This window comes from Oryctolagus cuniculus, chromosome 5 (assembly GCF_051225735.1).
Source record: "Oryctolagus cuniculus isolate XC-2025 breed Fujian yellow rabbit chromosome 5, ASM5122573v1, whole genome shotgun sequence".
Classification (NCBI taxonomy): Eukaryota; Metazoa; Chordata; class Mammalia; order Lagomorpha; family Leporidae; genus Oryctolagus; species Oryctolagus cuniculus.
Window position 1 is genome coordinate 34730285 of NC_142871.1, and position 25966 is coordinate 34756250.

At 45.0% G+C, this 25966-nt stretch overlaps 1 protein-coding gene across 1 annotated transcript in view; it reads left to right on the top strand.

Annotated features, from left to right (window-relative positions):
• The window catches only part of SLC2A12 (solute carrier family 2 member 12), a 60144-nt gene extending 34352 nt beyond the window's left edge, over positions 1–25792 (top strand). Inside the window, exons 3-5 of the mRNA XM_002714749.6 lie at positions 7648–7770; positions 12728–12860; positions 24536–25792. Coding sequence (XP_002714795.4) covers positions 7648–7770; positions 12728–12860; positions 24536–24641 — 362 coding nt within the window. The 3' untranslated portion in view covers positions 24642–25792. The remainder of the gene's footprint in view (positions 1–7647; positions 7771–12727; positions 12861–24535) is intronic.
• Positions 25793–25966: the final 174 nt, after the last annotated feature.

The window sequence follows — 25966 nt, forward strand, 5'->3', positions numbered from 1 at the left end:
CCCATATGGGATGCTGGCACTATAGGAAACACTTTACCTGCTATGCCACAGCGCCAGCCCCTTAAAACATTTTTCTAAGAAATAACTTCAGGGGCCACTGTGGCATAGCGGGTGAAGCTGCCACCTGCAGTGCCTGTGTCCTTTATGGGCGCCAGTTCAAGGCCCTGCTTCTCCACTTCTGATCCAGCTCTTGGGTCCCTGCACCCTTGTGGGAGACCCAGGGGAAGCTCCTAGCTCCTGACTCCTAGCTTCTTTTTTTTTTTTAATTTTTTTTTTTTTTTTTTTTTTGGCAGAGTGGACAGTGAGAGAGAGAGAGACAGAGAGAGAGACAGAGAGAAAGGTCTTCCTTTTGCCATTGGTTCACCCTCCAATGGCCACCGCGGCTGGCGCTGCGGCCGGCACACCACGCTGATCCGAAGCCAGGAGCCAGGTGCTTCTCCTGGTCTCCCATGTGGGTGCAGGGCCCAAGCACTTGGGCCATCCTCCACTGCACTCCCTGGCCATAGCAGAGAGCTGGCCTGGAAGAGGGGCAACCGGGACAGAATCTGGCACCCTGACCGGGACTAGAATCCGGTGTGCCGGCGCCGCAAGGCGGAGGATTAGCCTATTGAGCCATGGTACCGGCCCCTAGCTTCGTTTCAACGCAGCTCCAGCCATTGCAGCCAATTGAGGAGTGAACCAGCAGATGGAAGATCTCTCTCTCTCTCTCTCTCGCCTCTCCTCTCTGTGTATAACACTGACTTCCAAATAAATAAATAAATCTTTTAAAAAGAATAACTTCAATTGGCTTTGACTGGAAATCTTCAGGACAGGAAAATTAGGGGACAATGAGGTTTTATTTCATTACTTTTCATTGTGTGTCATTTAAGAAATACAAAGTAATATTATTGAAGAAGGTATTTCTTTTACAAAATACCCTGAGTGGGCACAATGCAAAGGTACTGAGAGAAGTGCAAGGAAGGGAAACTAGAACCACCGCATCATTGCTGTTGATAGAGATGCTTGCCTGTGGTGGAGTTGCTTTTTTAAAGGACGTGATTTTTCCATTTAGAGAATTTATGGGGCCAGAATTCAAAATCTGGTTGGAAACAGTGGGCATGTTCCCTCTAGATTCACATTTTGAAGTACCCTTTTGCAGACAGAGAGCTAGAGGTGCTGCATGCTGCTTGCCAAGGTGATAACACCACAGGGTATGGGTGTTTGGTGGAGCAGTTAAGGAGCTGCTTGGGAGTGTCCCATATCAAACTGTCTAGGTCCAAGTCCCGACTACACTCCTGAGCTCAGCTTTCTGTTAATGTGCATCCTGTGAGGCAACAGGTGAGGACTCAAGTGGTGGTGTCTCTGCCAATCACATGCAAGACTTGGACTGGGTTCAAGATTCCTGGTTTCAGCCTTTCACAGCTCTGGCTGTTGGGGCATTTGGGGAGTGAAAAAGTACATAGAAGACCTCTGTCTCTGCATCATTTTTCTTCTTCTCCTTCTCCTCTACCTCCTCCTCCTCCTCCTCCTCTTCCTCATCCTCCTCCACCTCCCTCTTTTTCTTTATTTTTTAAAACTTATTTTATTTGAAAGACAGAGTAACAGAGAAAGAGAGAGAAAGAAAGAGAGAGAGGAAAAACCCTCCGTCCCTTGGTTCACTACACGAATGGCTGCAACAGCCGGAGGTGAGCCGGGCTGAAGCCAGAAGCGAGGAACTTCTGGGTCTCCCACAAGGATACAGAGGCCCAAGTACTTGGGTCATCTTCCACTGTGTTCCAGCCATTAACAGATAGCTGGTTCAGAAGTAAAGCATCTGGGACTCGAACTGGAGCCCCTATGGAATACCTGTATTGCAGGCAGTGGCTTAACCCACTATGTCATAATGCTGGCCTCTTCCTCCTCTCCTCTTTCTCCTCCTCCTCCTCCTTCTCTTCCTCATCTTCTCCTCATTCTTTTTCTTTTTTTAAAAAAAATTATTTATTTATTTGAAAAGAAGAGTTACAGAGAGGCAGAAGTAAAGGCAGAAAGAGAGAGAAGTCTTCCATTTGCTGGGTCACTCCCCAAATAGCCATAATGGCCGGAGCTGCGCCAATCCAAAGCCAGGAGCCAGGAGCTTCCTCCAGGTCTCCCTCATGGGTGCAGGGGCCCGAGCACTTAGACCATCTTGCACTGCTTTCCCAGGCCATAGCATCATAGCATAGAGCTAGATTGGAAGTGAGGCAGCAAGGTCTCAAATCAGTGCCCACATGGGATATTGGCACTGCAGGCAGTGGCTTTACCCACCATGCCACAGCCGCAGCTGCTCTTCATTCCTCTTATTCTCTCTTTTTCAAATAATTTTTAAAAATAAAAATATTAAAATCATAGCATTTGACTTCACACCTATAACACATAGCATATAGCTCTTTGGGGAATCAAGTTATTGAAAATCCTGCATCCCTAGTATGGAAGTTTCGCCTAAGTTGCTAGGAGTTGCCTGGCAAGAACTCAAGACCTCTGTGTCTTTCAAACTCTTGGCTAGCTTGCCAGGTGGTTCCGGAAGAACTCAGGCCAAAGAGTGCCTGGAGAGCTACAGGGTTACAGTCTGAAAGTGCAGCGGATTACGTGACAGTCTCTGTGGGAAGATCTGGGCAAGCAGCCAGAGATAAGTAGAAGGGAGGAAATAGGCAGGGTTACTCACCAGTGGTGCGGCTGCCATTGTCACTGAGTGTCTATCCATGTCCTTCCATGTACTCAACCAACACAGAGAGTCTTCAACATAGTTGTCCTTCAGGCTCTATTCCTACACTCTGTAAATTTCATCTGATCAGGTAGCCTTGAGGGGCGGCTCCAATGAGTTCATATGCTATGAAATACGAGCTGCGTATCTAAGAACCATTGCCATCTCCCTCACCCCCTCGCCAAGTCCAAAGTGTCCTCAGTTACCGCAGCTTAGAGCAGACGGGAAAGGCCTTCGCAAATGGACACATATAGGCTACACTTGGCTGGGCTTTGCTGAGGTTGAAGGCAGAGCGGTAGCAGCAGGGAGAGGTGTTTCAGGACCCACTGAACGGCAGTGCTCTGCTCCCTGTGGAAGAGTTCCCTGTATCTCTGCTATGAGCTCTCCGTGGATTCCACACCAGCAAATAGGACAATGCCTCCCCTGTTGGCCTATCATTGGACAGGGAATAAGAAAGATGCCCGGAGGGAGGGAAACAACTAGATTTGTCTTGGGGGAGGGGGGAGGGAATTGGGCCCTGACGTTGGAAAACAAGTGATTTACAACAACTTCCACCTGTGATTATAAAGATCATGGTATGAAACCCCCACGTGCTGATTTAAACCTCTGTGACCTTTGCCTCTGTCGTGAAACTGAGCTTCTCTCTTCCTCCTGCTTGGGATAGTCCCAGCCTCTCTGTAGAGAACTTGCGGCCTGCAAGATTCTTGCAGTCTTGCGCTTAAGTCTGTCCTGAAAAGAGCCTGACCCTTCCAGTAAATTCCTTCTTGCCACACAGGCCACCGGCAGATTTTTACTTCCTGGGTCTGAAAACCTATGATTTTCCAGTTCTGAAATCGTTGTTGAAATACTAGCCTCATTTTCAACTCAGCAGGCTCCGCCTTTGGAGGCTGAAACACCCTTGTCTAAAAATTTGCCAGTTGCTGCAGCATCCAGTTGATATAGGATAAAGCAGACATCAATTCTCAAATTCTCCCCCACTAGATCAAAAAGACATGGATGGTTTCAGCAATGCTACATCTATTTCTGGAAACATCGGATGCAGGGCTCGCCTGGCCACAAGTTCCCATCAGAACAGGGGCTGAGGGAAGTCCCTTTTTCCACCTTCAGTTCGTTGCTCTCTGACTGGTGGCACTGTGTGAGGACTTGGCTAAGACGCTGCATTGAACATATGCCTGAAGCAAACATTCAGTGCGCATCCTGGGTTTTTCAGGCAAGCTCCTGGCAGCTCAGTGTGAGCATGCAAACATCTCCTGTCTTCTTGTTAGCAAGATCCTCTACTTCCTGTAGCAGCAGGATCAGCTCATTCCCATTAGAGCCTGATGTGGCTGTGATAAGCCCAGCAATGATTCTCCCCAAACTCCGCTAAATAATTCCAAGAGGCTATCCAGATGAAAGATGGGGAGGGGAAGAGAGGTTGGAAAACTGTTGGGGATGGGGATGGAAACCAGAGCAACAAAACATGAGCTAACTCCTCTACTGAAACAAACCGCGGGGATGGCACTGTGGTGCAGTGGGTTAAGCAGCTGTGCTGCTTCCAATCCAGCTCCTTGCTAATGCGCCTGAGAAAGCAGTGAAAGATGGCTCAAGTACTTGGGCCACTGCCTTCCACGTGTGAGACTGGATGGAGCTCCTGGCTTCACTCTGGCTCATCCTTGACCCCTGACCATTTTTTGAGGCTACTTGGGGAGAGAAACAATAGATCTCTCTCTCTCTCTTTCTCTCTCTCTCTCTCTCTCTCACTCTCTCTCTTTCTCCCTGTCAGTTTGCCTTTCAAATAAAATTAAAATAAATCTTAAAAAAAGAAAGAAAGAAAATGAGAGTGCCCCTCCCCTCACATCCTCCACATGGCTATGAAAACAAAAGGCTATGGGGGGAGCCAGTGCTGTGGTGTAGCGGGTAAAGCCACTGCCTGCAGTGCCAGCATTCCATTTGGGTGCTGGTTTGAGTCCTGGCTGCTCCACTTTTGATCCAGCTCTCTGCTATGGCCTGGGAAAGCAGCAGAAGATGGCCCTTGGGCCCCTGCAAAATGTGTAGGAGACCCAGATGAAGATCCTGGCTTTGGATCGGCACAGCTCCGGCTGTTGAAGCCAAATGAGGAGTGAACCAGCAGATGGAAGACCTCTCTCTCTACCTCTCCTTCTCTCTCTGTGTAACTCTGACTTTCACATAAATAAATAAATCTCTTAAAAAAAAAAAGGCTATAAGGGACCTCAGCAGCACTTGACCCATGGCAGGCAGGGACATGGTCTGTGGCATAGATTATTAAGCATAACATTTTTGAGTTATATAATTTATCTGTATTTGTCCAAGGACAAGCCTTCATTACAAAGACTTAACTAGAATTATGTAGCTGTTCTTCTACCCCAGAGCTGGATTTCTGATTCTTGCCAACTCAAGAGAGGGTTCTATGAGCACTAAACTGATCTCATGAAATGAAAAGTGATTCCACCAAGAGTATAATCTGTAAGACCTTAGTGAAGGTCTTCTGGGGTGGAGGGATTAGAGAAAGGGAGGTGAGATGAGAGCATGGGGGACATGGGATCTTTGTACTGTTTTGGGGGCAATCATCTCCCATGCCTAAGGTAATCCTGTATAGATTCACTTGGAGAGGATATTCAAGGGAAACCACATTTTTCTAATCTTCTTCTGCAATTCAATTTATTTTTTTTCGTGCTTTAAAGCAGCAGATTTCTACAAGCAGATATTAAGAGCATGATGAGAGGGAGATGTTCGGTTAAAGGCACAGCCAACTGCTCAAATTCAACATAGGCAGCCCCTGTGGCTGCTGGCCAGTGGGGCCGTGCCTGGCTTCTAGCTCCTTCTTCCAGTCTGCTCCTCTGGGCTAGGATTTTGTGGTTGGTAGAGCAATGCCAGCCTTTCAACACACAGCCAGCAGGGAACCAGGCTGGGTCAGCTCCTGAGTCCTCCCTGTATCTGTTATTATTTTATGTAAAATTGACACAGAATAATTGCACATATTTATGTGTTACAATATAATAACTGGATATAGGCAACAGTATTTTGGGGGCTGACCGTGGCACAGTGCCACCTGTGATGCTGGCATCCCATAACGGAGTGATGGTTCAAGCCTTGGCTGCTCTGCTTCTGATCCAGCTCCTTGCCAATGCACCCAGGAAAGCAGCCGAAGATGGCCCAGGCGCTTGAGCCCCTGCCACCCACGTAGGAGACCCAGACGGGGTTCCTGGCTGCTGGCTTCCGCCTGTCCCAGCCCAACCATTGTAGCACTGAGGAGTGAACCAGTGGATGGAAAATTTCTTTCCTTCTCTGTTTCTTCCTCTCTCTGTCACTCTGCCTTACAAATAAATAAAATCAACCTTTAAAACCAAAAAGGAGAGAATGCTTCAAAAAGTTCATAGAAGGGCCGGCACCGCGGCTCAATAGGCTAATCCTCTGCCTTGCAGCGCCGGCACACCGGGTTCTAGTCCCGGTCGGGGCGCCAGATTCTGTCCCGGTTGCCCCTCTGCCAGGCCAGCTCTCTGCTATGGCCCGGGAGTGCAGTGGAGGATGGCCCAAGTGCTTGGGCCCTGCACCCCATGGGAGACCAGGAGAAGCACCTGGCTCCTGGCTTCGGATCAGCGCGGTGTGTCGGCCGCAGCGTGCCGGCTGCGGCGGCCATTGGAGGGTGAACCAACGGCAAAGGAAGACCTTTCTCTCTGTCTCTCTCTCTCTCACTGTCCACTCTGCCTGTAAAAAAAAAAAAAAAAAAAAAAAAGAAAGAAAAGAAAAGAAAAAGTTCATAGAAAATGGAATTAGAAGATACGTTTATTTTGGTGTGAAGTACCTCCAAGTCCGTGCACAGTGTTTTAATGACACACATGTCCCATTACCTTTTTGAAGTCCCCTGATACACATAAATCACCAAACACATTCAATTCTGTGGCAGGGAGGACTTAGTTCCTTGCACATTGTGTATGCTTGTTTATGAATTAACAAATGTTTATTGAGCCAATACCAGGAGAGCACAGCGATCAAAAAGCATGAATTCCATAGTTCAATGGCACCCCTGTCCGTTGCAAGCCCAGTGACCTTGGCAAGTTATAAATTCTTCTAAACCTTGGTTTCCTCTGCTGCAGAGGAGGGCTAGCATTAGTTCCTCCTCTGTAGGGGTTGGTAAGGTCAACTGAGATAATGTTGCAAAAATGTTTGTAAAGTCAGCCCACAGAAAGACCTTGTGGCTCTTTTATTAGGCAAACTGGCTTGGATTGGCCGTGAGCAAAAGACAAGTTAATTTGCTCTTCTCCTGCCCTCTCTAATCGCATCAGACAGGCCTCATAATGTTCCCTGTCACTCTCCAATAATAACAAGTCCTCTGATCAAGTTTGATGGCCAGAAGAAGTGCAAGTGTCCAATGTGGCAGAATAAACCAGCCTGGGAGCTCTACTGAATTCAGAACTTCTCTCTCTCCAGTGTGCCCCATGCCAGGAAGCCCAGGTGGGAGGAGATGGAGGAGCCAGCTCCCTCCTGCCCTCCTAGCTCCATGTCCTGCCCACTCATTAGCTTTGGTGCCAGATTTCTGCAAAGTCCAGGAGAAAGGAGTTTCCAGCAAAGGGCGTGGTCCTGTAGCAGGCACAGCTGGGCTCTGGCCCTCTGGTGCCAGAAGGGCCTGGCAGATTTTCAAAGCTGGGTCTGTGCTGCTGCCAGGCAGGGTCTCTGACTCCACCACTATTTGCAGGCCTGTATCAGACACCAGCACTTCCTGCCCCTGTCTCTACTCCTCACAGGGACCACTGTCAAACTCTCCTCATGTTTCTCCTGACTCCTTTCTCCCTTGGCCAGAGGTGAGGAGAGACCATGTCCCTTTTCTGTCCTGTCCTGCTGCGGTTAGGAAATGGCCCTGGTCCCCAGCACAAGCCCAGAGGGAGTGCAGTGCTCTGGTCTCAGTTCCCTGGGTTTTCACTGATTTTGCTGCCTTCTCCCCTTTCTTCTAGTGCCCTGGTTGGTGCTCAGCGAGATCTTCCCCGGTGGGATTAGAGGACGAGCCATGGCGTTAACTTCTAGCATGAACTGGGGCATCAACCTCCTCATCTCTCTGACATTTTTGACAGTAACTGGTAAGAACCCTTTGTTTCCTGCCAAAGTCTTCTTAGGACAAGTGTCAGGGAAGCACAAGCCCCTGGGAAGCACTGTACTGTGAGCATTTTCACCCACTCGGAAGTCCAGATAATGGCAGTGAACTTGATACCTCCACCACCCAATTCAAGAAGTTCCCAATCTTCACCCATTCATAAACTCACCTGCACACTCTGCCTATCAAATTATTTTAAGTCATATCCCACTTGCAATGTCATTGTGTCTATAAGATTTCAGCCTGGACCTCTACAAGATAAGACATTTAGAGAAACTTGACCACAATATGAAGATCACATCTGGAAAGAGTAATAACCACCCCTCAGGATCAAATACCCACTCTGCCTTCAGTCCTCCACTTGTCTCATAATTATGTGGTATACTTTGTTTGAATCATGATTCAAAAACATAATTTACAGTTGATGGATGTGTCTCCTGATGTGTGGCTCTCACGTCCTGCCCCTGCATTTTTACTGGAGAAACTGGGTCATTGGTTCCATAGAATTTTCCAGAATCAGGCCTTACATCTCTCTGTCATTTGTGTTTCCTCTAAGTTGCTGTTTAGATCCAGGGAGAAGCTTGAGAGCTCCTTGCCAGTGACAACGCCTGTGTGTCCACCGTGGGAAGCACCTCAGGCCCGATGGTCTCCATGTTGTGGAGCTGGCCTCCTTGGATGCTCAATTTCCAGACCCATCATGTTTTTTTCTCTCATTCCTTCTATATTTTTATATAGGGTATTTCCCTAAAGAGAAATATTTTCTCACTAGCTGTTTAGATACCCTTCTGTGTGGATTATATAAAAAAGGCAAGTAAAGTGCAGGAAACTTTCTATTTGCTGGTTTTCAAAATAGTGTGGTAGTCCCCCATCATCTTCCAAAACTGGTCAATGAATTGGCTTTTCTTTTATTCATGTATATATGAGGGTATTTCAAAGTTACACAGAAAAATAGAATTAAAAATAAGTTTATATTGGTGTCCCAAATTTTTTAAATCTATGCAAAATTTTTTCATTAAAATTTCAAGGCAAATCTGAATTATTTAAAAAGTTCATGAAGTTCAAAAATGTTTTCACTAAAGTAAACTTATCTTTTAATTCCTTTCTATTTATTTTTTTTAAAAAAAGATCTATTTCTTTATTTGAAAGGCAGTTACAGAAAAAGAGAGAAAAAGAGAGAGAGAGAGAGAGAGAGAGAGCCTTCCAGCCATTGGCTCAGTCCCCAGAGAGTTTCACTGGCCTAGGCTGGCCTAGGCTGAAGCCAACAGCCTGGAATTCCATCTTATCTGGGTCTCCTATGTGGGTGTCAGGGGCCCAAGTACATGAGCCATCTTCTGCTTTCCCAAACACATAAGCAGGGAGTTGGATTGGAACTGGAGCAGGTGGACTTGAACAGACACTCTGTTACAGAATGCTGGCATCACAGGTGGTGGCTTAACCTGCTGTGCTTCAATGCAGGCTCTTTTTTTTTTTAATTTTTTTTTTTTTTTTTTGACAGGCAGAGTGGACAGTGAGAGAGAGAGAGACAGAGAGAAAGGTCTTCCTTTGCCGTTGGTTCACCCTCCAATGGCCGCCGCGGCCAGCGCGATGTGGCCGGCACACCGCGCTGATCCGATGGCAGGAGCCAGGAGCCAGGTGCTTTTCCTGGTCTCCCATGGGGTGCAGGGCCCAAGCACCTGGGCCATCCTCCACTGCACTCCCGGGCCACAGCAGAGGGCTGGCCTGGAAGAGGGGCAACCGGGACAGAATCCGGCGCCCCGACCGGGACTAGAACCCGGTGTGCCGGCGCCGCTAGGCGGAGGATTAGCCTAGTGAGCCGCGGCGCCGGCCAATGCAGGCTCTTAATTCCATTGTCATGAACTTCTTGAAGTACCTTCATAGAGGTGGTGCATGGGACATGACTACAGTCAATAAAATCCAGACTGAAAATCTCTATGAAAGAAATGACCCAGTTTCTGCATTTCTATCATTTCTATAGCTATAGACATGGATATATATATATATATATATGATATGTGTAGTTGATTTTCAAAAGCAGATGTTTACTTAAGAAATGTCTCTCTCTATATATATATACATATGTTTATATATACATGCAGATGTATTTAGTGTGGTCACTTTTGTAAATCAACTTTTGGAGTTGTTAATTAAGTATGGTTAGGATTTTTATATACAATTTTCAGATATTTATGCCCTAGATTTCTAGAAATAGCACAAGATTGAAGGAGACAAAGAAACTGGTAATTAGCATTAATCACACCTCTCCTGCTCAGATCACACATATAGATGTGCACCCTTCACCTCACACACACGCACACACACACACACCACTTCTAAGAAAAATACGAAAGGAAGAATGAAGACGGCAAAGAAACAAGACGGCACGAATCTCCAGGAAGCCTCACAAATATACTGGCTGAGCTAAGGAAGAATGAGGAGCTGCTTGCAAGGGCTCTCTGTTAAATGTCAGCAAAACAGAGCCGATAAAGTCCAGGATGATCGAAAGCCTTTATGTGACATTTCATTGGAATGCTTGACATTCTCTACTCACTTTCAAGAATCAATTTTCTGCACACAAGAGAGAGAGAGGCCTCAAAGAGGCAGGGTTCTACTTGGCAACAAGCTCTTGGAAACGAACATTCTGATGCTATTGCAGTTGTAGCCATCCAAGCAGACGGCTCCTGATGGGCCAGTGAGCCCTTCCAGTGGTCACAGCCAGCTGCTGTGCCGCATTCCGCTCAAAGCAAAGCTTTCTGAGCAGGCTCTTTGAAAACCATAGTGCATCCGTCCAAGGAGGGTGACCTGGAGGACGAGGACGTGTCACCCAGGCCGGGAGAGTTCAGGATGTTTGACTTGGACCAGAGGATTCTCAGAGAAGGGGTGGAGGTACATTCAAATATTTGAATGGCTGTCGCGAAGGGGTGGGGAGAGTCGATTCAAAGTGTGTCCTGCCAGGGAACGAAGCAAGGCTTCTGAAAGGCAGGCTTGGGTTCGCCGGAAGAAATCGCTTTTGAACAGAACAAGCTGCCTCTGTTGGCAGTGAGACGCTCAAGGACAGGCTGCGGTCTCCATTACTGAAAATGACCATACGGCACGAGGACAAGGTTGCTGAGACAGCTTTGGGGTTTCTTCGTTTCTTCGGTTCTGATCTTATGCTCCAGAGCGGGAAGAAGGACCAATCCTATGAACACTTCATTAAGCAATCAGCTGGGGGCAAGACACAGGCACAGGGAGAGGGGAGCTGAATTGAAATTGCCCGAAGCTCTGCAGCCTGTCCCCTCTCCCGGCTTCTCACCGCACCACAGCTCACCGACAAGTTGTTACCCTGCTTCTGTCCTTCCACACAGCCCTGACGAAAACTCAGGCAGTTCTCCTGCTTGACCAACTATGATTTGTGGCTCTTCTGTTAGGGCTACTTGCAAATCTTGTCTGCAGTTGGGTAGAGCCTATATTCAAAAAGAGCCAGCTTCTTTCTCAATACCACTGCCACATTGAACTTCCTGGTGCTGAGCCAAGGGCCAGCACAATGCATATTGCTGACTCAAGGGCACGGGGCCACTTTTTACCAATTAACGTACCTTGACCTTGACCAGTGACTACAATGGAACTGTATGAGTATCTCTGTCTAGAAGTGGCAAGAGACACAGCTAGATCTAGAGGATCCTCCTTTTTGCAGATGAATCTTAGCAAGTTGGTGCCTTTTCTCAGATCCATTAACACTGGTTTTCTCTGGACCCAGCAGGAAACATTACAAATACACTGTCAGCTATGAAAAAAGGATGAAATAGTGCCAGCATAAAATGATTCAGTCAAATAAGAGCAAAGGAGGGTGAGGTCATGCCAAGAAAAGTCGATCTGTAGAAAGATGCCATTAAAAGTTTTTGTTACGGAATAGAAATCAAATTGTTCCAGCGATGATTCCCAAGAGGGGCAATGAGAAGGCTGAGAAGAAATATTTTACCTTCTTCATTGTGATTTCCAGTTGTTGGAGAGTCCTTTTTTACAATGAGCAGGTGCTTCTTTATATTAATAAAGATACATTACCATTTTGAAAAATAAAGACACACCCATCAAGATGATAGCATTGGGTTTATTTATTTTGAAAGATGTATTTATCTATGTGAAAGGCAGAGTGACAGAGGGAGAGGGAGAGACAGAGAGATCTTCCATCCACTAGTTTACTCTCCAAATGGCCACTACAAGCAAGGAGAAGGCCAGGTTGAAGTCACGAGCCAGGAGCTCCATCCTGGTCTCCCATGTGGGTACAGGGACCCACGTACTTGGGCCATCATCGGCTGCCTCCCAGGTGTATTAGCAGGAAGCTGGATCAGAATTGCAGAGCAACCAGGCACTCTGATATAGGAAGTGGGCATGCCAAAAGGCAACTTAACTTGCTGTGTCACAATGCCTGCCCTGGAACTGGGCTTAAATTGCGACGGTTGCAAAGCTCCAATTTATTTTACTAGAGAAATGTGGGGCCATTTGTAAGCATGAAACTTTCAGCATGGGCCAAGTTTTAAGAAGATTTTATTTACTTATTTTTATTTATTTGACAGCTGGATAGACAGACAGTTCCCATCTGTTGGTTCACTCCTCCCACGCCCTGTAATGGCCTGGGCCAGGAGTCAAAATTAGGAGCTGGGAACTTAATCCAGGATTCTCTAGTGAGTGACAGGAAGCCATCTACTCGAGCCATCACTTGCTGGAATTGGGAACAGAGTCGGAGTTTGAACCCAAGCACTCTGATAAGGGATTCAGGCGTCCCAAGTGGTACCTTAACTGCTACAATAAACACTTGCCCCAAGAGCTGGCTAAATTTTTAATTCATGCTTCCTATTTTCCCAGCATGTTTGAAAACGCTTCCTGGTTGTTAGGAGCGGCTGTTTAGGAATGGCATCAAAGAAACAGAAAACACGTTTCTAATCAATTTCTTTTATCCTTTATAGATCTCATTGGCCTGCCGTGGGTGTGCTTTATATACACAATCATGAGTCTGGCATCCCTGGCTTTTGTTGTTGTGTTTATCCCTCAGACGAAGGGACGCTCTTTGGAACAAATATCAATGGAGCTAGCAAAAGCGTAAGTATTATGTGCATTGGTCTCTGAGTAATTGTTGTGGGTCAGTTTTTCTCTACTCCTAAGCACTAAGACCTGCAATTCTTTTAGGATACTCCTTTTGCTGTAAGACCATGTCCCAATACATAATTGCAGTTTCCTTGCCTTCTCTTTAATTTGGGTGATTCAGTTAAGGGAGCCAAGTACCAATGCCTTCCAATTAGTGAACCTTGTGGAATTCTTTTTGGTGACAGTCACAGAACCTTCTCTCTAAGAACTTTCCTTTCTATGGGGTTTTGTGCAGGTCCTGGAATGTTTGCTCACCATGGGCTTCAGCCCTTCCATCTTTATGAGACTTATGGGTCTTTGAGCTCCAAACACTTGTTTGGGTTCTGATAAACAGAAAAACCCTTGAGACTAAACATCTACTATTACTTTAAATATCACATTCAAGGCAATTTTAAGAAAGATAAAGAGTTTCTTATATGAATAGGCATTTAGAAAGCTGATTATATAAATTTCACATGGTGAGACTGTTGAAACAATTTAACTTAGAGGAGGCCCTGTTAGTAGCAAACCTCATGGTGCTAACTACCACAAAAGATGGCCGGGGGGCAGGGGAGGAAGAAGCATTAGGAAAGAAGAACCTGTTACTCTTCCTAGGATTAAATCATTGCACTTGTGAAGTGTAGGGATGCTTATTCTTGTGTCTTAGTATAATAATAGGAGGAATGTACATTTTTACAGTTTGCAATTTTCTTATTTTAAATGTACTTTAGTGGGCATTGTGGTGCAGTGGGTTAGGCCACCATTTGAGATGCCTGCATCTCCCATTGAAGTGCCTGGTTCAAGTCCCAGCTATCCTGCTTCCAATCTAGCTTTCTGCCAGTGCATCTGGAAAGGCAGTGGATCATGGCCCAGTTATTTGGGTTCGTACCACCCCTGTAGGAGACCTACATGGAGCTCCTGGCTCTTGGCTTTGGTCCAGGCCAGCCCCAACTGTTGTGGGCATTTGGAGAGTGAACCAATGGATGGAAGATATCTCATCTCTCTCTCTCTCTCCCCCTGCTCCCCTTTTACTCTCTCATTTGCCTTTCAAATAAATAATTTAAAAGTAAAACTACTTTCAAAATAAATGGTTACAGAAGTTGTGGGCAGTGTAATTGTCCAGCTTTTATCTGAAGGAAGAATAAATGTGAAAAATGAATTGAGGGTAGATATATGTTTGTGTCTATGTATTTATACAGTCCAAGCTATTGATCCTGCTTTAGTGGGGGTATAGAAAGTAGGAGTGTGGAAAAGTTTCACTTTGTGCCTTTGCACTTTTATTTTATTTTATTTATTTATTTATTTTTATTATTATTTTTTTTTTGACAGGCAGAGTGGACAGTGAGAGAGAGAGACAGAGAGAAAGGTCTTCCTTTTTTGCCGTTGGTTCACCCTCCATTGGCCGCCGTGGCTGGCACACTGCAGCCGGTGCACCGTGCTGATCCGATGGCAGGAGCCAGGAGCCAGGTGCTTTTCCTGGTCTCCCATGGGGTGCAGGGCCCAAGCACCTGGGCCATCCTCCACTGCACTCCCTGGCCACAGCAGAGAGCTGGCCTGGAAGAGGGGCAACCAGGACAGAATCCGGCGCCCCAACCGGGACTAGAACCCTGTGTGCCGGCACCGCTAGGCAGAGGATTAGCCTAGTGAGCCGCGGCGCCGGCCCGCCTTTGCACTTTTAAATAGTTGAAAGTTTTGACATATTTTGCTTTAGTAATCAGAAAAGGTTTCTCTTAATTTAAATCATAAATTCAATATCAAATTGTAGGGATAAATGAACCTTCATTTGTTTTAAAAAACATGAAAATGACCCATTTACAACGAGAAATCGAATTGTCAGGAAGACTGCATATGCTGTTGGCCTGACAGGTGCATTGCCTGTCCTTATGCAAGTGGAAGCCACGTGACTGGATTTCTTGGCTAAGCTTTCTTGGCCAAGAACCAGGCTCTTAATTACAAATACTTGATTTGAATGATGAATGGTATTAGACCTTGATAGCTCAATGCATCCATCAGGAAGCTGGAAACATTCCTGAGATTTAGGCCTTTTCCAGAGCCAAAAGGCCAGCACATGGTTGACTTCCAACTCTCTTGGTCTGCCTTCATTTCTCATCCCTGCCTGCATCTGCCTCCTGTCAGTTATCTATTGCTGCATAACAAACCAGCCCCGATGGAGGGCTTGAATACCAACCATTAACCATTTCCACAGTTCAGTATCATGGCTGATTGGTACCTCTGCTCTGTTCACTTAGACTCACTCAGGTGGCTGGATGGGCAGTTGGACTGAAAGGCCTATGGCCACATAGGACCTGACCACACAAGTGGTGGCAGGTGCGGGTGGTCAGTGGGGCTTCTGATCCTCCTCCATGTGGCTTCTCATTCTTCTGGAATTCACACATCACTTCCACTGCTTTCTATTGCCAGCCCAAGGTCCATGGCCAGCTCGGATCCAAGGATCATAGAAACAGACAGTATCTTGGTGGAGTGAGAGGCAAAGAATCTGCATTTAAACAACCTACTATTTCTAGAAATTCTTTTAGTTCCTATGTATAATCACCCCTGTTTCCCCTCCGTCCTCATTGATTCTTGCCTCTCCCTCTGTCGGAGTATCAGAAAGATCATGGAGGTGTCGGCATTGTGCAGCGACTTAAGCTGCCACCTGTGATGCTGACATCACTGGTTTGAGTCCAGGCTGTTCCATTTTGGATCCACCTCCCTGCTAATGCGCCAGGGAAAGCAGCAGAAGTTGGCCCAAGTGCTTGTGTTCCTGCCACCCACATGGGAGGCCCTGATGGATTTCCAGTCTCCTGGCTTTGGCTTGGCCTGGCTTCACTTTGTGGCCATTTGGAGAGTAAACCAGTGGGTGAAACATCTGTGTGTGTGTGTCACTTTCAGATAAATAAAATAAATCTTTAAAAAAAACTTAGAAAATTCATGGGAAAATGGCTTTAGAAGATAAAATTATTTTGGTGTAAAACATTTTTGAAATCTATGCTTAGCTTTTTGATAACACACATTTTCCATGAACTTTTTGAGAATCCCTCATATGGATGGATTTCATGTTTTTGACAAGAAAATAAATAGCTTCTCATGAACTTTTTGAGATACCCTCATATTACTGTATTTTAACTGTCTTTGGAAACTTAGCCCTCCATCAAAATACCTTAAGAGTCATGTCAAGTCCTCATCCTTGGATCCCTAAGCAAGTCTAATCCTAGAAAGTATTCCTCTCTCTCTTGGATTTTTAATATTCACTAGTGTCACTTTCTCCTATAATTCCTTACCAACTCATGTGGTTTCACCTCCTTGACTGAGAAAGCTTTGTTTCTAGGAGGGCTCTCTGCCATTCTCTTCCTTATGTAAACTCTACAGTACCTAGCTTCATATTGATCCCTGTACATGACTTAAAGTATCTGCCATTTGATGGGGTAACTTGTGGACAGAGCCGACACAGAATTCATTGTGTGCAGGGATTGGATCTGAGGGTATAAACCTCATGTCCCACATGATAGATAACAGGATAAAATCCACAGGCTTGGAACCATAGGTCATTGGCTGTGGTTTAATCTATGGTTTAACACAATCTGTGCAATCGGAGGAAGTGTGTGAAGAGAAGCACACAGGCTATGCTATTTCACTCTTTTGTCCACTACTTTGAGTTTATTTATTCAACCCTTTGTTGACATCTGCTATGTGCTAGGTACTGGACTAAGAAAGAACTGAAGGCATAGGAGACATAAAACTCCTACCTTCCTTAACTTTAGGAAGTAGAGCAAGTCAAACCACTACAATACACTGTTGGATAACACAAAGGCAGCTTGCCTGTTTTGGAAGAGTTTGTTCTGTGACCTCTTCCTGAAAGAGATAATGTCAGAGCTGAATTGTGCAGGAGTTATCTGGGTAAGAAAGGTATGTAGGGGTTAGGGAGGGGGTTGTCACACACACAGGCCAGGACTTTCAGTGGTATGGTATGGAATTACATGGTTTTGTCTGGGGATTGAGAGATAAGCCTAGAGCAAAAGGCAGTCAGGAAATTTCCTTGACAGGAAATTCAGATTTTGTATTGAAGGCAGGGAGCATGTTTCAAGTAATAGAGCAGGGAATAGAGCGAGCAGAGTCCAGAAGAAATGCCCTGGTGAAACAGGAGGAAGGAAAGGAGATGCTAAATAACAGACTTGCGTGGAGGCCATGGGAGGAATCAAACTGGAAACCGTGAGTCTGGCTGTGCTGCTGGGATAAAGCTCACCACATTTGGAGCCACACTGGAAAAAACACTGGAGAGAACCAACCCAGTATACAATGGTGACATTCACCAAATACAGACATGGGGGAGAGGAGCAGGTTTGGCAGTGGAATCTCGTGGGGCAGGAAGGATGCTGATGGGTTTGGTTTGGACCAATCACGTTTGAGATACCTAAGGAACCTGTAAATGGAAGAGACAGAGGGCAAGCATTCACTGGGATCTGGAACTTAGAAGGTGGTTCTGTGTGGGAGCTGGAGATTTGGTGTTCAACATGTGGGTATGTGGGATGGAAGCAGGGGCAGATTCATGTCTTGTGGGGTCTAAGCTTTTGAGGGCCCCATCTCAGAAAAATAATGCAAACTATAAATGTAAAATTGGGCATGACTGTGTGGAAACACACGGAGGAGCTATGCAGGTGAGGGTCTCTGCTGTGTAACTTTTCACTGGTTTCATGGTAAACTCATCTTCCTGTATATGCACTTTTAACTATTTTATTTTAAAGGTTTATTTGGAAGGCAGAGTGACAGAGAGAGGAGCAAAGACAAAGAGAGATCTTCCATTTGCTGGTTCACTCTTCAATGTCCATAATGGCCAAGGCAGGGCCAGGCAGTAACCAGGAGCCAGAAACTCCATTTAGGTCTCCTGGGTGTATGGCAGAAACCCAAACATTTGGCCATTTGTTGCCTTCCCAGGCACATCAGTAGGAAGCTGAATTAGAAGTGTGGAGTAGCCAGGACTAGGAACCAAGAACCAAGTACTTTTTTTTTTTTTTTAAGAGAGATTCATTTATTTATTTGAGAGTTAGAGTTAACAGACAGAGAAAGGCAGAGACACAGAGAAAGGTCTTCGATCTGCTGGTTCACTCCCCAAATGACCACAGTGGCCAGAGCTGGGCTGACCCAAAGCCAGGAGCCAGGAGGTTCTTTTGGGTCTCCCACATGGATGCAGGGTCCCAAGCACTTAGACTATCTTCCACTGCTTTCCAAGGTCACCAGCAGAGAGCTGGATTGGAAATGGAGCAGCCAGCACACAAACCAGTGCCCACAGGGGATGCTGGTGCCGCAGGAGGAGGCTTAGCCTACTAAGGCACGTTGCTGGCCCTGCAACCAGGTACTTTAAAATAAATCTTTGTTTAAATTCCTGTGAACAACGCCAGCTCAACAACTGAGGAAAGGAGACAGTAGTATGGCGTTCCTATCTGAATGAATTACTACAGTTGCTTGATGAACCAAGCAAAGGACCTATTTAACTATCAGTCACTGTTGTGGTCTAAAAAAGCCCAACTTGCAAGCAGAATGTTTTGTAGGAGTTAAAATTTTAAACCTTTCACATTTACTTTTTATATGGGGTTGTTAGAACATTGTCGATTGCAAACCAAATGAAAATCTGAAGGCAGAACTTAAGGAAATAGAATCTTTCTATCCAGCAGGGTTCCAGAATAAGCCATTCCTTAAGAACATGATTTGGAAAGCTAAAACTCAACAAACCTTATTAATTAGAATTTGGGCAGGAAAAGAATCTGCCTAAATTAGTAAATTTGTGACTGATGAAATGTTTTTGAAAGAATCACATTTCTGTTAGTTTTGAGTCATGCAATTACTCAAACTTAAATCCAGACACTCTCCAAGAAAGTTACAAACTACAAATTAGGAGCGGACCGAAAACTCAAATGTACTGTCCACCCCTAAACAGGCTACGTGAGTCCTGCAAAGTTGATGGTGAAGAAAAAAAATTGTGTAGATTATGGCACTGGTGCAGAGAACGATGAAAAACAAGCAGGAAAACCAACTCTGCATTTAAGCTCATTTATAGCAGCAGCAGTACCTAGGCGTGCATTGTGGCGATCAGTGCAGAGGGCAGAATTTTACAATCTCGGTGAACTCCCATTTATGCAATGCTGGAGAACCTGTGGCTTTTCCTGGCTTGAAGAAGCAGGTTGGCAAGGACTTTTAAAATGCAAATGTAAGCAGACTCATTATGTAAATTGACCAAATATATATATAAAGCATATATGTTAAATAAGGCTCCCTGGAGAGAAGTATCACAGACCAAAAAATAAACAAATAAAACAAATGTGATACTGACAAGTTATCAAATTAGCTAAGGAAATGTGAGGTAATGGAAACTCCATGGAAATTGCTGGTGCATAGAAGCAGAAGTGAACTTGAAGACTGAGGAAGGGCACTGCTGAGTTAAGGCATCTTTAGGAATTTAGAAGTGAATATAACCATGAATCAAATTGTGCTACCACGGAAACAGTACTGATGCATAAATCCCAACAAGTTTTTTCCAAGGCCTAAGCAAGGAAACTTTATAGTATCAGGTTAACTTCAAGTTTGCTACTATACATTGCTTAGCATTTGCCTTTCTCTTATTTGGAGTTGAATTCTCCCCCCGCCCCCCCCCCCCCCATTTCTACAAAGCTGAGAAAACATTCTTCCAAGAATGTTAGGTTTCTTATAAAATAAACAGTGATTCAGCTGAGAGGTCAGAAAAGATTTCGGCAGTAATGTAACTTGAAAAGACTTGACTTTGAACTTCTGCCCTGCCAGCTACAAACTTGAAATGAGATGCTCACTATATTTGCTATTTCAGCTGTGATTTTATTTGCTCTTTCCCCCAGTTGAAGTGGAAACAGAGAATACAAACAAGTCAATTTTTCTTGTAAATATTTCAGCTCTGGGGTTTCCCCACTTTTAGCAGTTAATTTGATGTGGCCATTCCTTCCTTCATTCAAGTTTATTTTATTATAAATTATTGAACATTCATGATGTACCAGGCACTGAGCTAGATGTTATAACAGTATCATTGAGAAAAATCATCATGAAAATTAAGATATTCTTGTTATATATTGACTGGGGGACTAATATTTATTTGAGAGAGGGAAAGAAACAGACAATTGCGCCAGGCAAGGCTGAAACAGGGAGGCAGGAACTCAATCTAGGTCTTCGACATGGATGGCAGGCACCGATTTAGTTGAGCCATCCCCTGCTGCCTTCCAGGGTCTGCATTAGCAGGAAGCGTGAGTCAGGTGACAGAGCTGGGGCTGAACCCAAGCACTCCGACATGGAACATCAGCATCTTGGGCACTAGGCTAAATGCCTGCTGGGGTGCTACTATGGATTGGGAGACCTGAGGTTATTTAGAGACAATATTTAAGATAAAATCTGAGAAGATAGGAGGAATACAGACAGAACAGTGAGTGCAAGACTAACTTGGAAGCACACTTAACTGTTCCAGGAACAGAAAATTCCGGAAGGGGTAGTCTTTGGGAGTAAGTTGGAAAGCAGGTGGAGACTAGACGGTAGGGCTTTGCAGCCTGAGGAGTTTGGGTTTCATTCTCAGTGCAACTGGAAGCTACTCAAGTACTTAAGTAGGGCTATGGTAATGATGTGACCTATATTTTACGGAATGTCCTAGTAGGCCTGCAGTCACTTAGTCTCATTTTCCATCGTGGTCACTGACCTCGTGACCCTCAATGCTGCCTGGCAATCATCAAGACCCTGGCCCACTAACTCTGCCCCTCTCTTAACACAGCTCAAGACCCCCCTCTCTCCGGAAGGATCACCTCCTCACTCCCTGTTGATGGTCTTTGACTTCACTAAGAAAGTAGACACAAAGAGCAGTGACCTTCCATCACCTTCTGTATCAACCCACACAGCAGAGTCTGCATCCAAATTCACTAACCTCCCCCAGGTTCTACGTATCGCCTCAGCCATTCCAGCGCCTTCGGGTCCTCTCCCCTCTCCAGCGCGCGCTCCAACATCTTCCCTTCTCCCTCTTGCATTACCTGTATTTTTGCCTCTATTTATCAGCACAAACACCTGCAATGATTCTTTCCCCATCTCTCTCTTTTTTTTAAAGATTCTGTTTGCTTAACTTTATTTTTTAAAGATTTATTTATTTATTTGAAAGGCAGAGTTACACAGAGAAGGAGAGGCAGAGAGAGAGGTCCTCGATCTGCTGGTTCACTCCCCAAATGGCTGCAACGGCTGGAGCTGTGCTGATCCGAAGCCAGGAGCCAGGAGCTTCTTCCGGGTCTCCCAAGTGGGTGCAGGGGCCCAAGGACTTGGGTCATCCTCCACTGCTTTCCCAGGCCACAGCAGAGCTGGATCAGAAGTAGAGCAGCCGGGACCCACACCAGCACCCATATGAGATGCCAGCACTGCAGGCGGCGGCTTTACCTGCTATGCCACAGCTCTGCCCCCCACCCCTTTTTAAGCTCTTTTGGTGCCATTTTTCACTCCACCTCTTGCCCTGTTGCTCTTCTGGAGTTGACAGCCAAGTCCTTCTGGAAGAATTGTCTCTACTCTCTGTCATCAGTTTCACTGTCCCTCTTCTCTCATGAACCTCGGGCCACCACCTCTGAAATTGCTAACATCTGGGTCACCTCCACATTGGTAAGCCCAATGGCCAATTCATTCCTCACTACACTGAACCCAGCATTCCTAAAGTACTTGCTTCACTGCCTTTAGGAGTCTCACTTCCTGGCTGTCTCCTTTCTTACCAGACTCTCCTCTTAAGCTAGTCCCACCAGCTAATTTCATCTTATCTCTTTTAACCTACTCTATTATTTTGAAACTGATGTGCCTCTGATCACTTCTCTGTCACCCTCACTGGCTCCTGGAGCAATGTCATGGCTTTTGGTACCTACATGCCAGTGACTCTGAAACTTACATCTCTAGCTTAGATCTCTCTCCTCAATTTGAGGCTTTCCTACATTTAATTGCTTACATGTTTCAATGTTGAACAGATATTTCAGGGTTGGCATGTCCTAAATTGAACAGTGATGTTCCCACACCCATTCTACTCAGTTTCACCTGTCACAGTTGGTGTCAATATTGTCCTTTTACTTGCTGTGGCCATAAACCTTGCCTTTGAGTCTTCCCTGATCCTCTCTGACACCCCATATTTGAGCTATCTGGAAGTTGTGTGGGTTCTTAGTTCAAAATACCTATCTGAGCCTGACCACCTTCGCTACTACACTTCATGGCACTGCTTCACTGCCATGAATGATTTCTCCTGTATCACTGGTACCAACCACCTCTCTGGTGCCCGTTTCCTCCCTTCTACTCCTCCAGTGTATACTCTATGCAGCAGCCAGAGTAGTCCTGTAAATGTGACCTCGCCATTCCTTTGCTCTAATCATCTGGTGGCTCTCCATCCAGAGTAAAAACATTGTGATAGCCTTAAGCCATACACTTCCTATTACTTCCCGGTTTTACAAACATAGCAGATATGCTGAAGAGTAAGGGTCTTTCCACCTGTCTTCTCCATCTAGAAGTATATGTCCCTGCATACCCACCAGTCTGTTCCACTGCCTTCATACTTTCCCTGTCACCCTATTTAAACCCACACGGGTATTATGAGATCACTTAGAGCAGACAGAGAAAGGGATGAGGCACAACCCTAGATTATGCCAACATTTCAAGTCCAGCAGAGAGAGAATACCAAGAGCGCCTGAAAAGGAGCCAACAGTGAAGCCAGAGAAGAGTCAGAACAGGGATCACTGAAGGCCAGAAAGTGTTCCCAGATGGTGGGGCTGGCGTGGCCAGCTACAGAGGAGGAAGTGACCACAGGCCTGGCCGCCACTTCTCAGTGGACAGCACACAGATGATTGAGAGGCTGGAGCATGACATGAAGATGTCAGCTTTAGGCTCCTCCAGTGCCCAGTTGTCGCTTCCTTTCCTTCCCTGCTTAATTCCATGTCCAACTCCAAGGTTAGCCTTAGCATACTTGCTTCTCCTTTTCTCTCTCTGTAGCATTTAGGCAAACTTAAACTCTGATTAAAACTCTAATTTTATCCCTCCCTCTGAGGAGCTAGCTAAACGAGCTGAGATACACACAACTATGTTGACCAGGCTTGTTTAAAACTGAAGAATGCAAATCTCAGGCAGATGTCTAGAAATACCCTGTAATCTCCCTCGCTTCCCTGGTGAGCCGTCCTGCCGGCTTTTCCAAGCGATTGCTTCACATCTATACCATCTCCCATGACCGCACACCTCATCCTCCAGGGCACCAACAGCACCCCCTTCTATGGGATTACAGTCGCACACGCAGCAACAGCATTTCCCATCACAAACAAAACCAACCGCTTTACTGGACTTCAAATTCCCTCCAGGTACCTTCCCTGCTCCCACTCTTCAGTTCTTCAGAACTTTTTAAAATTTATTTTAAAGTCAGAGAGGAGAGGCAGAGAGAGGTCTTCCATCCTCTGGTTCACTCTCCAGTTGGCTGCCAACGGCTGAAGCTGTGCCGATCTGAAGCCAGGAGCTTCCTCCAGGTCTCCCACGTGGGTGCAGGGGCCCAAAGACGGGCCATCTTCTACTGCTTTACCAGGCCATAGCAGAGCTGGATAGGAAGTGGAGCAGCTGGACTTGAACTGGCGCCCATATGGGATGCCAGCACTACAGGTAGTGTCTCTACCCGCTACATTGCAGTGCTGGCCCCCAGAATTCTTAACATGGTTTCCTCCCTCACTTCATTCTAGTTTCTGATCAAAGGTCACCTCTGGAGATATGCAACCTCAAGTCACTCCTTTTCCCTTTCCTGGCTTTCTGCATTAACATTTCTCCTCCTTTATTTAAACACATATTTTATTTGTTGTCTCCCCTAGTAAAAATGTAAGCTCCTTGAGAGCAAAATCTCTCTTCATGCTGTCCACATCGCTTACCAGAGCATGGAACATTGCAGTCACTCATTTGAGTAAACCACAGTGAGGGAGATCTGAAATGGAAAGAAAGTTGAAAGATGGCATTTCTCTTTTCAAAAAATAAAGACAAGGGCTGGCGCTGTGGCATGGTAGGCTAATCCTCTGCCTGTCCCAAGTGCTTGGGCTCCCGTATCCATGTGGGAGATCCAGAAAAAGCTCCAGGTTCTTGGCTTCAGATTGGCCCAACTCCGGCCATTGTGGCCATTTGGGGAGTGAATAAGCAGATGGAAAACATTTCTGTCTGTCCATACTCTACCTCTCAAAATCTTAAAAAAAAAAAAAAAAAATTAAAGGTAAAATACTATAGCACTATGCATGCTGATTAGTGTAATGTTGTGGAAAATAATTTGTCAATACAGGCATGAAGGAATAATGCAGAGCAGGGTATATAGATGAAACACAGGCCTATCAGTAGAGTGTGAGAAATGGAAATGTTGAAATAGGAATCCTACTTGGAATTCTTCCCTAGAGAGCTGTGGTTGTGTTCTAAGAAGTCAACTGCCAGAACCTTTGTGACATTGACCAAAGTTCTGTGGTTTACTGAACTTTGTGACACATCAAGACTTTGCAATAAAAATGTCTTTTGGATGGCTAAAACATTAAAACCCAAGGTGATTTTGCAAATAACTGCCTGCACATTTTCATTCAAATAATGTAAACTAAGAATGACATTTTCATTAGTGCCTCTTTCTCTTTTAGGAACTATGTGAAAAACAACATTTGTTTTATGAATCATCACCAAGAAGAATTAGTGCCAACACAGCTTCAAAAAGGAAAACTCCAAGAGCAGCTCTTAGGAGTGTAAAAAGCTGTATGGCTGGACATCCACGGCAGCCTTCCCCAGTCCTGGGAGCCTTGGAGTGCTGACACAGCTCAAGAACATGCAGCAGGAGGTCTTGATACTGGAACCTATGTGCCACTCATGTTTCCTCTTCTGTGGCATGGAGCTAGCTTTAGGGTCTTCCTGAAATTAGAAACACAACCTTAAATCCCCTCTTCACCAAAAGGTGGATGAAGTACAAGATTCTAAGTGATCTCTCTTATTCTGAGCACGAAATCAGGTAAAATATATACACATATATTGGCTGGTTCAATACTTTCTTTTTCACAGAGCAGCCTTGGTGAGATGAGGTCCTGGAGATATGATCAACCTTTGCCTTAAGCTATGTATGTATGGAAGCCAGTTGCCTATTTATTATTATTCAGACACAGTATGTGTGGACACGAGCTTAGTTTTTGCCTACTATAAGACACTCCTTGCACTGGGTCTTGTGTGACAAAAAACCAGGACACACAATGTGGAAAATTTAATTGCACATATACTCTAGATTAGGACAGGGTACTAGTGAGGGTCCTAGCGATAATATAGTTACAGTTCAGTGAGTACAGATTATATAGCTTATGAGTCATGAAGTATGCAAAATAATCTACTTTTATCAATTTCATGTAAATATTGTAAAATATTAGATGAAAGAATTCTGCAAGCTAAAAATCAGCATCTTTCCATTTTTTATGAACAGAAAGGACAATTTAAAAATCCTGGGACCATATTTATTTAGAAATAGCTGTTAATAAAATGGAGTCAGACTATTTATCCAAATGTCTAAGCAATTAGGTTTAAGTTATTAAATCAAGCCAATAAAACTTCTCTTTGTAAGATTGTCATGTTAACTTATAGCAATTTCTAGTTTCCTGGAATTCTTCAGTCTTCAGGAATAACCTCTACCTCAGGTTATGGCACACAGGCTATAGTTAATGCTTTCAGATGACTGAGGACATATCTTCATATTATTTTATGTGATGAAAGAGAGAGATGGCTGACTGTACCAGCAATTTTGGTTTTCACCTGTATGATGGACGGCTCTCATCTGCATTCCTCCAGCTGAATTGAGACATTTTACCAAAATTATTTGGATATGACAGAAAATACATAATAAAAAATTTTGAACATTTTGACTACTTGATCACCCATTAAATTACTAATTTATTACAAGGTATGAAAGACACACCAAAAACTTGAAAAAAAGAAAACCTAACTTGAAAGAGTTTTAAAAAATTCAATTAGCGTGAAGAAAAAAGAATCCCAAGAAAGAGGCAAAACCCTTTTATTTAGCTGTAATTTTCCTACTG